Genomic DNA, 10,715 nt, shown 5'->3' with positions numbered 1-10,715 from the left:
AGGTCATTGGTTCCTACCTCAACTTGTACGGAGGCTCAATATGGGTTCAGACACTAGGAGGTATAATGTCGCCCTCCACCGTCAGAAACATTGTTAGGCATTTTTCTCCCTTTATTCTTTTTTGTATACTTTTGCTTCTTGGTCATTTTACCAGCCGCTCTATTTCTTCTATTTCCTCTATGTTGTATATGACAAACCAGACCACGTCAGACCGAACCCTTGATGTGCAATTAAACAAATGATTAGCACATTTTATGAATGGAAAATGGCCAACATTAAATCAATTACATCATGGCAATTTACATAAATAAATCCCAATATAGTCATACATGAAGCAAAAAAGAAAAATTAAAAATTAAACTCAGTTAAATGTGACAATGAAATTACAGTTAATCATACATATTGTCATGATAACCTCAAAACAGAAGCAAAGTGTTTTACACAAGTTCAGTTCCCATTTGTTGTATTCATTTTGATTGCATTAAGGCCGCTCACTGAGGCCTCCTGGTGGTACAGTGTTTTGATATCACATCCAGGATGCATGTTTGAAGAAATTCAGACCCACAGCCTCAAACTATCTATCACCAAGCACTGAACATCTTGAATAGAAAGTGTATCATTTTCCTTCACCAGTCATTTTGGTTGCTGCTTCTGAAGGTATAAATAACAGTTTTTATTATATTCCTGTGCAAATGACATGATAGTGATAATTATAGAAAGGTTAGTGGTGACAACTATTTCAATTCATATTCTCAAGGCAATGAAGATCCTCAAGAAATGGAAATCCACTTATACTTTTTTAGTATATAAAGTGAAAGTTAACATTTCACTTAATAACATATTTCAATCCAGATTCAAGTAATTCATTTTGCCATTTTTCATAATCAACCTATTAATATGAAACACTGGAATATTATTTATTCAGAGGTCACACTCCAGACTCTATATTTAGGTTATGACTCATGAGCATCAGGTGACTGGCTCCTGCAGACCTACGTCAGTCTGCTGTCCTTCAATTATTGACTCGCTAAAATTGTACAAATGTAACTGATGCAATCAACATGGAGAAGTAGGTGTGCTATATCAGCAAAGCAATACGGCACCTTCTGAGGAGGTGATTGGTCCTGTATGAAATAAATCACAACACATGAATTTCCTTGAGGATTGTGTAACATTTCTGCCCTATACAACAAGGCTTTGCCTCTGAGAAATTCTGCTACACAAAAATCCTGCACAGTAGTAAAATTTACATTGGTAACATGTTGATGACAGAACTGAAGAAGCCTCTTGGATGAGAGGTGAAACACCTTCAAGAAACTGAAACAAGTCCACTTCCCTACGATACAGCACTTAGAATTACATTGGTCACCTTTTACAATATTTGGTTACAGCTATGGCTGATTGGGAATTCACCGATCCAACTTTCTCTTCTGAGATTTCGATGACACTGAGAGCAGATCCTTAGTCAGCGCCCTCTTCTTCCCAAGTTTAAAATCTGTCTACCACATTGCCTGGTATTCATTAGCCTCCTTTATATGTGAGGTGACATAATGTCAGGGATTGCCGTGGCGCTAAAAACCAAGTCAGCAACTGGTCATGACCTACTGACTGCAACTCATATAGTGGAAATACTGGATTTTATAACTAGACAAACTTCATTTAAAGTGGATCCGTCACTTCTGGCCAATACACACAATCCACTTAATAAGGTCAGTATCCGCTAGATTACAATCCTGAGGACCTATGGCTGGCATTTATTTGACCATTTTCTCCCACTGCTGTTTTGTTATAAGGTCACCCAAACCAATGATTTTGCAAACAGCAAAAATAATATGCACCTGAAGACACACAAAACTTGTATGAAGCTATGAAGAGGCAAGCCATGGAGAATAATATGGAGAGACAAGGCAACACCATTAAGAAAAAATCCAGGTTTTATTGTCTATCGTGGCTGTAGTCCATGGTTTCTGCCAAACGTGTGTGAGAGCGAGAGAGAGAGAGACTGAGAGAGAGAGAGGAGAGAGAGAGAGAAAAGAGAGAGAGAGAGAGAGAGAGAATGTAGAATCAAAGCCAATCACAAAGCAGGGTCAAACTTTATGTCCTTCATGACTCTTTGGTTTGCAAGAGCAAAACCTGGCATGAGAGAGCGACTCATGGCAAAGTTAACAATTATTTAAAGAAAGATAAAACTTAGTTAAACACACTAAGGCAACACACAAGTGGCATCTAAAACAACTTACAATGAAAGACGTCGGAGCAGAAGAAGGCGACTCTGAACCTGAACATGGATCTACAGATCAGTCAACGACAGTGCTAACAGAACTCAGTTGACAGCAATGGAATCAACAGTAGAGTAGAATGGGTTAAAAATTAAGTAAAGAATGGTGACAAGCAGAGTTATGAGTTAATGGCATTGGTCAGCTGTTTGTCTTTCTGGTGGTTTGAGTGTAGATATTGTAATAGGAGGATCCCAGCGTCATGCAGAGTGGCAGACAGGGGGCATCTGATTGGTCGGCCGGCTCGCAGCAAAGAAACACGTTGCAGTTCTACTGGCTGGGGTGGTCTTAAAAAACCCACCTGGATGAGGTTCAGTGATTGACATCTAGAATCCGGTGTTTGCTTGTTTGTCATATGAGACAGCAGGAGGGAGGGTTGAACGTTCTCTCTTCTCTCCATCTTCGACTCCTCCCTGCCCTCCCTCCATACTTTCATCACAAAGTGCTCTTCACTATGGCTGCCCCTGCCCACCAGAGTGGGGACGGGGGTTAGCCAAAGTTGTGAATGGCCAGCCTGAACATGTCATTGGTGCACACCCATGCATCGTTAATGTTCTTCAGGAGGAAACTCTGATGAAAACCCATGATGGGGTCATCATCTGCCTGTGAACACACACAAACAGAAATAGAAGGGGTTCAGAAAGAAGTCAGCACTGTAGCCATTTCATTTATCAGTTGTACATAAAAGTGAGTATGCTGGTTGTGGGGACTGTCCAGCCATTGAAAACAGCTATGTAATCCCTTGTGTGCCACGTCTGGGAAGGAATGCCAATAACGGCACCCAGGAGTGTGAGTTGAAGGCTACAAACCTGAAGTTGTACCAAAGAGCTGGCAGCTCCAATCAAGGTTACAAATAATTAGTTACAAGGTTTACAAGAAAACTTTAAGCCTTTTCACACTGCATATTCTTAGCCCAGGCCTAAGTATAACCGGACAGTTGACCCTGAGATAACTTATTCAGCCCCTATTCACCCCAGAGGTCATGTTGACCGATTGGTTTCCGTATCTGACTTAATTTTTTTACAATGACAGTAAAAATCTGACGGCTGTCATTTTGTCTGATTAAGACCCTGAAGGTGATATACAGTAATAGTAGTAATTCACACGCAACACTGTCAATAACCACATGAGAACCACCTGTAGACGAACCCCCTCACTAGCGTGTTGAAGAGATATGGACTGGAGGTCTTGGCAGGAGTCTGTGACCGCAAAGGGTCACAGAGGGATAACACCTGTGCAACCAGTGAAAAGACTGCATGCTGCGATTTCCTCCAAGTGAAGCGAGTGCTTGCAGGATCAACTTCAAAACTATGGCCTAAGTGGTGCTGTTAGTCTCCAGTGAGGTAGCAGAAGGCAGGTTCATAACAGAATTTCAACAAGCACAGGAAGTCGTTTGTCCAAGGCATAGACGCAATTATGACAATCCCCTCAGCAGCAATCTCACATTATGCATTTGATTACGCTCAAGCGAGCACCCAGTTTAAGTCCATGTGGACCAGAGGGAAGGTTTGAGTTTAGGCTAGGTTACAGCAGGTTAATTGAGTTCAATTTCATTTCTTGTTAATGGTTTCTTCCTATTTAAATTGCAACTGTCTTATTCTGAAAAATTGCTCACGTTTTGTTTGTTTCGTTCACATTTTCCTGTTTTGGTACAATAACCATTTTCTAGTGTCCCCCGCTGTTGAAAATTAAGTGCTATTAAATAGGCTATGACTCATTATCATTAAAAAACTAAAATTAAAATGATGGGTAATAATCAATGATGACAGAATTTTACAGTCCTGTCTATCAAAATGACAGACAACAAGAAAGTCAAGACAACCTCTGATTCACACACGTTGTTAACCCAGGGTTAAACAATACATGTCAAATAGATGATTAGGTGATTTGATAGTATAGTAACAGAATTTATTTGAATCACAGGAACATTCATGAATAACCATATCAACTTTAGAATTGAATGTGTGATGACTCTGCTGCCAAACAAATGACGCAGTCTAAAACAAGGTGTGAATGCTACTTACTTTTAGCTGTCCTACAACCATACTCAAGATGCAGCAGTCTGGAGTTGGCTGATGGTCCTGCGCTGTTATATTATGTGCTATTTTTGAGAAGGGGAGACTCTGGCACACACAAACAGGAAACACACAACGGGCAGATTAATACAGGTATATCAGACATTGAAAGAAAGCAAAAACTCAAAACATTCACCTAAGATTCTAAGTGTTATATTGTAGTCAAGTGGACCAGTTGTTTATGATATAGCTGACCTGGATGACTGACAATCTTCAACTTCACCTAAGATTCTTCTAATTTATCTGGGCTATTTCCGTTACACCTTGAGAAATAAGAATTATGTAAATAGTTTGTCCGATTCCCTACATAACCAGATTTATAATGTTAACCCTGGTTCTTGTGTGCATGTAAACACACTGACTGACATTGCCTGTGTGTTTCCTATTTTACATGCTAACTCTGTACATGGCAATAAGTTACCAGATAAACTCACCTTAAGTTTGTCAACAATTGCTGTTTTTCCCTGGTACTGTTGTCCTTCCCACGTAAGGCATGACGAGTCGATCTGTGTGGAGCGAGACAGAGAGAAAAAGGTTGGAGGAAAAGAATAAATTGTAGAGGATGCCATTTGCAGATGTAAGGTTAATCAAAAAGCCACACCACATTATTCAAATGATGCTAGCTCTAATCAAGCAGATTGACAAAGTGAGAAGTTTTAAACTGAGCGTCTGTTGGTGCATGACAACCTACTGACACAGAAGTAAAGGCTAAATATAAAGGGAGCAACAGGACACATAGGTCACGGTTCTGTACGTAACTCATTTGGGGGTCACTGTTTGGTAAAACAGAAGAAAGCAACAAAATACTCCCACGGGCATAACGCTATGTCCTTTTTCATTCATTTTTCAACAGACAGCAGTGCAAGTTACAGTTTGTTACACCTAGTGTCCACCTCCACCTAAGAGAGTTGGTACAGACTGTAGTGCATAAAGAAGTAAACAGCGAATATATGCAAGGCTTATTAAGAAGAAAAACAAATACAAATGTGATGTAATGTAATGAGGTAATGTCTTTGGCCCCGTCTGCTTTCACATCTAGAGGCTGCTTAAAAAAAGCAGGGATCAGTTGTTGGACTTTGTTTTTTGTTATGGTTTTTTTCCCCATTTGAGTAATTGACACATCGAGGTGAAGCAGTGCCGTCTATTATGTGTCATCATGTTTAATCGCTCTCCAACATTTACCCACACAGCTGATTTGAGCGAAGCAGGCCGGTTCTCTGGCTCCAGCAACTCATTTCAACTTGCCATAGTGTACAGTGAGTCAGTAGCCCTTTTCACACAGAGACTCTGCTTTATCTCTGCAGCGGAGGTTCGCCAATTCTCCACCTTTGTTTGTTCACACAGAACCAAGCAGCTCTGACGTAAAGTCGCACCAGTCTGTCAATTCATACAGCACGCCGGCGCTGCGGATCCAAAAGAGGCGGCGTGACAATACACGTCATGATGATGACGTCTGTGTGTTTTTTTCAACGCGTTTCCCCCAGTGTCCACCTGTTAATCTAAACATGTACTGCTGACTGTTTAGAATCATATGGATGCTGTTATAATGTATTGTGATTGAGATCCTGACCCACCGTACATCCTGGAAAGCGACAAAGTTAAGTTTTTCGCTCTAAATTACATAATCGCCATCTGTAAACCGGACCCTGACTGACTCTCTCACTCATGGAGAGGGTTGCTGTTTTCTGGGGGAAAGTTCACTGAAGTCTCGACAAAGACAAACCCTTGGTGAGTTAAAAGTTTTTTGCCGGGGACAGATGCTGTTTTTCGAGCAGAAATGTGACGAAGAGTCGGTAGGACAGACAGGATGACAGACACTTCTCCACATATTACTGCAATATTTTTTTCCTCACATAAGTTGCCAAAGACACGACCACTTACTACGTTACCGTTGTTTGGTCCTGTAACGTTGCTTTGTGGGACATTTCTCTTTATTTTGTTGAGTAAAGGATCTGTTTAGTTATCAGACTGTGAACACCATCAGATCGGCACGCCCCCGCTCTGCACCACTGGCTTATCCATTCACACAGACGCTGGTTCACCTCTGCTGCGCCTCTGATACTACCTCTAGAGGCGCATCAGAGCTGCAGCGAAATTTCATCCCTCACCGCATCTGAAACTTTCCAACAGAGGAGGATGCGGAGAATTGGTGCAGGATCCCCGCACTCAAAGGGCAGTGTGAATGGGGCTAGTGTCTTCTTCTTTGTCTTGTTTTATTGCATCTTCTTCTTCTACTTTTGTTGCTTTTTGAAAGTGTGAGAGTCAGATGTATTCTACGTATGACAGCATGCACCGAACCATGTCTATACCAGACAGTTCAGGAGAAATACATGCACCATTACATCCCTACTAAATATACATTTCCCTGAAACTGATAAGTTACCAGCATGTCCTAGACATTAGACTGTCGCCTCACAGCAAGACAGTCCTGGGATTAATTTGCAGCTTTCTGTGTGGAGTTTGCATGTTCTCCCTGTGCTTACATGGTTTTCCTCCTGATGCTCTGGTTTCCCCACCCTTCAGTTACCTATACACACAGCAAGTGCAGCAGGTACAAGTGATCTTGTTTGCTTTGTATTGCATTCATTAAAACTAGAGACCATCTTGCGATCACACCAGCCGCTGTGCCTGTCAACATGTTCACACTCTGACCTATGACTATTCCTTAGTGATTAGTACAGCGAGTGCATGATACCACACCAATCTTCAAACTCAGCCATCATTTTGATCTCAACTACAAACCTGTCACTACACAAGTGTGGGTAGACTGATTATCGACCCGGGCCAATATTCAGCATTTTCTGATTATCGGTATCTGTGATTTTAATGGTTGATTTAAATGGTTGCATCCTGCACAGTTGTGACATTATCTGGCTGACATAACCTGTCCACAGACAGACACACACACATGGTGAAAACAATACCAGCTGCACTAGAGTGGACAGGAATGATTTGAACTGGGTTACAGTGGTATGCAACTTAAAAAAATTAGTTAAAATTCCTACCTCCCTAGTTCCAGCAACCTTGCTCGGACAACACACATCTTTGAACAATGCCTTCATATTGATCTCAACTGCACACCTTCATTTTCGTGACTGTATCTTACACTGTTGTGACACTATTGTGTTGACAATATTCTGTCCACAGAAGGACAGATGCATATAAACAAAATGAAAACATTACCAGCCCGACCAGTGCTGCTGAGAAATGTATTAAGGTGCAGCCAAGTCCTGTGGTAAGTTATGTCGTAACTGAAGGAGATCACAGTTTTGTCACACTCACATATATGGCTCCCAGGTTTTCTCTCTCAGAGTCAAATACAGCATAGTAGTGCTGCACGAAGCTGGATCCTATCTGCTCCCACAGAGGCTGGTCCACCATCCTGTCTCACCCTGCAACACACACTGGGAAGATGGAAAGATGGGTCAGAAAGACAGGATGAAAACACTGATACGTTGGTGAAAAATGCAAATAAAAACAAAATTAAAAAAATAACAGCAACCTCCTCATTCATTTCAAGTGTGTACCTAGTTGGTTGTCTAAAAGAAAATGATATGAATCATTTTCTGTGACCTTCAGTCACCAGATCTCAACCCAGCTGAACACTGGGAGATCTGTCAATGTTTCTAATGTGTCCATCTAATTTACAAACAGGTTCACTTTATATTAGAATCACCTGTCTAAAGCAGTTTTGAAAATATTTCAACTTTATAACCTTCATGGCGATAATATAATAATATTAAACAGTATATGTAATCATATGTACGTATATGGAGCAATATGGAGATGAAAGCAATAGCTAAATCCAGTGTGTATCCCGGTGATGTATAGACCACGAAAACTGTCAGTGGCCAAAATATACACTGTCCGAATCACAGTTTTCTATTCACTTTAAACAAACATGAACTAACTTATTTCACTTAACTTTCACAAAAACAAAAAAAAAAAAAAAAACAAAAACACGTCCTTCATGCTGACCACAATTTAAAAAACAAAAACAACAACAACAAAAAGTGTCATGGCTGGCGGTGCATTAAATACCACCACACTGAGGGAAAAACATTTAAAATACTTCAACTAAAATGGCCCGGAGGAGTTAAGCTGGACACACCGCTCTCCGCTTGGGTGACACTGACAGCACAGGTCATGTGCTTCCACATAACGATACACTGTTGTTACTGGAACAATCTGAGAGCTCTGAACATTAGCGGAGAAGTCGGGACAACGTACCATGAATACCCACGGGACGTAAATAGTTAAAGACCAGCTTGAACACAGATACGGCTAGCGGGAGGGCAAAATCAGCTTTTTTCCTAAGCAATGTTAATAATAGAAACGCTCATATATGGCTAGTTTACAGAAGCTAACTAGCCGCTACTAGCCAGTGAGCCGCCTTGTTTGCTAACATTGACTTAGCCTGTCATAGCAAGAACAGTCCACACACCTAGCATGCCTCCCCGCCAGCTAATGTTGGACGTCAGATAAATTATATTTCCCGGAGTTAGCCAACTGGCTGGCTGGCTTTGGCCCTTTCACAGGTTGCTAAAAATACCTCGTCTCCTCCAAGTGTTGCTGGCTCCTCCGGGCCCGCGCAACACAGCTCTGGAACCCCACAGCAGCTAACTACATAGGCGTGCCCAACGTTTGCCCTAAACCCGGCAGGAGCAGCCAATTGAACTACTTATATCACCTTATACTTGTTCAAATGTCAGGCTAAACTAGCGCTTTTCGTTTTCGCACATGTTTTCATTCACTATTTCACGACAGGATTTCCTAAAAAGAAGTAATAACAACTTACCGCTATCCAACGCCGAGGCCGGCTGCACGATCGCACAGTGCAGTGTCTGTTACTCTACGAGAGCACGCACTCAAACTGTACAGGCCCCGTTGGATTGTGGGAACTGCAGTCTTAATCTGCGACAGTCGTTTAAGTTGTAGGGGGTCGCAAGTGGAGTTTAATTGAACATCAGTTTGATTATCTTACGGCCTATACAGTTTGGATACTTATCTATATTGTGATATGAATATATAAATATTAAAAAAACATTGACCAATCAAGGCTGGACTTATCTGCTCACAGGCTCAGGGTTAAAGTGAGCTGTGGGCCTCCATTCAGCCCCTCAGGGTGTCCTAACTGAAGTTGGTAGGTGATAAATATTTAAGAATATGCACTATATACTGTAAGAAGGACATTAAATGAAATGATATAGGTAGAAAAGCTTGGGTGTCATTTACATTGGGAACGCTGTCCCCACCACCTTTTGTTTTGCTCTACCTGTTTACATGGCTGCGGAAATGGACACGCGCAGGTCATGCCTGCTATGCAGCCTGTGGTGAAGCAATGCAACTTAGTTAATCCCAGTCATTATTCAAATAATCAGTTTAGCTACCAGCCAGTATTCAAATAATGCAGTTTAGCTACCAGCCATTAGTGAAGCAATTAAAATCATCAGCCTAACATTAAAAAAATTGTTCATTGTATTGTTCATTGTACAATAGATGCGAGCAGCACATGTGTAATCCATCCAAACAGCACTTATCTACTCTGACCACATACTATCTCCCCATTATATTGCTTTAAACTTCATATGTTGAAGACCGTTTTTTAACACTTTTCATCTCACTTGTTATGTCCGCACCACTTTCCAACACAAAGTGACGCCCTTGGATTTCAACACTGGGCCTCTAAACAAGGTAGGGCTGTAAGATCAGGTAAAAATACAGGAGCCACCACAATGCATAACATTTCAGTTTATAATGTTTTTTAGTTTATATAGTGTATATTATGAACGAATGTGCCATAAATCAAATCATTATCATAATATTAAAGCATTTGTGGCTCCATGGATGTCGACCACATTGCCCAGCAGGTAATCCAACTTTATAATTATGATGTTATCGTTTCAACCATATTTCCTCATATGAAGCCCTTAACATACATTGTTGGTTATTGGTTCTTATAGATTAACATTTTAAGCCTCAGAACCCTCGCATGACTTACATCACATTACATAACCTGCAGTCAACTTATTACAGTGTATTTGAGGATGAAGTAGCAAAGAGAGGGCGCTACTTACTCCATAAGTACTTTTATATTCACTCCATTTATCTGAGATGTAATTAATAGTTACTTCCCAATACGAAGTTAATTAGTTAAGCAATATTTTACATAAAAAACATAGGATGAACATAGGATAACTTAAATACAACACAATGCTAAGATTACAGTTGTGTCAAAACATTTGGTTGGTGACCCCTTAGTAAAAACTGTTGGTTGGGGCCATTTGCCACATTTGAGTTGTCTCTAAGTCTTGAGCAGTTCCACCAAAGAGAGTTTTTACCTTTAAATTTCTCAGATGGGTTC

General features: G+C 40.8%; 1 protein-coding gene across 2 annotated transcripts; it reads right to left on the bottom strand.

Annotated features, from left to right (window-relative positions):
* Positions 1 to 1,916: 1,916 nt before the first annotated feature.
* Positions 1,917 to 9,225, bottom strand: nutf2 (nuclear transport factor 2). 2 transcript variants are annotated; one of them, XM_073472476.1, is made up of 5 exons: positions 9,150 to 9,225; positions 7,634 to 7,755; positions 4,786 to 4,857; positions 4,301 to 4,399; positions 1,917 to 2,879 (listed from the first exon to the last, which is right to left on the bottom strand). In XM_073472476.1, the coding sequence occupies exons 2-5, from the start codon at positions 7,730 to 7,732 to the stop codon at positions 2,766 to 2,768; spliced, it is 384 nt and encodes a 127-aa protein (XP_073328577.1). In that variant the 5' UTR covers positions 7,733 to 7,755; positions 9,150 to 9,225; the 3' UTR covers positions 1,917 to 2,765. The 2 variants fall into 2 exon arrangements, with proteins under 2 accessions (XP_073328577.1, XP_073328578.1); XM_073472477.1 differs by lacking the exon at positions 9,150 to 9,225 and adding an exon at positions 8,796 to 8,878.
* Positions 9,226 to 10,715: the final 1,490 nt, after the last annotated feature.

The sequence above is a fragment of the Pagrus major genome, chromosome 8 (genome assembly GCF_040436345.1).
Source record: "Pagrus major chromosome 8, Pma_NU_1.0".
In the NCBI taxonomy this organism is placed as follows: domain Eukaryota; kingdom Metazoa; phylum Chordata; class Actinopteri; order Spariformes; family Sparidae; genus Pagrus; species Pagrus major.
The sequence above is the reverse complement of the archived record's forward strand: the minus strand, read 5'-3'. Positions and strand labels throughout refer to the sequence as shown.

Excerpts from the sequence above, each read along its gene's own strand:
- nutf2 (XM_073472476.1), bottom strand. The coding sequence starts at position 7,732 with ATGGTGGACCAGCCTCTGTGGGAGCAGATAGGATCCAGCTTCGTGCAG. Across the intron at positions 4,400-4,785 it reads CAATTGTTGACAAACTTAAG|AGTCTCCCCTTCTCAAAAAT; the intron begins GTGAGTTTATCT and ends TGTGTGTGCCAG. Across the intron at positions 2,880-4,300 it reads TGGTTGTAGGACAGCTAAAA|GCAGATGATGACCCCATCAT; the intron begins GTAAGTAGCATT and ends GTGTGTTCACAG.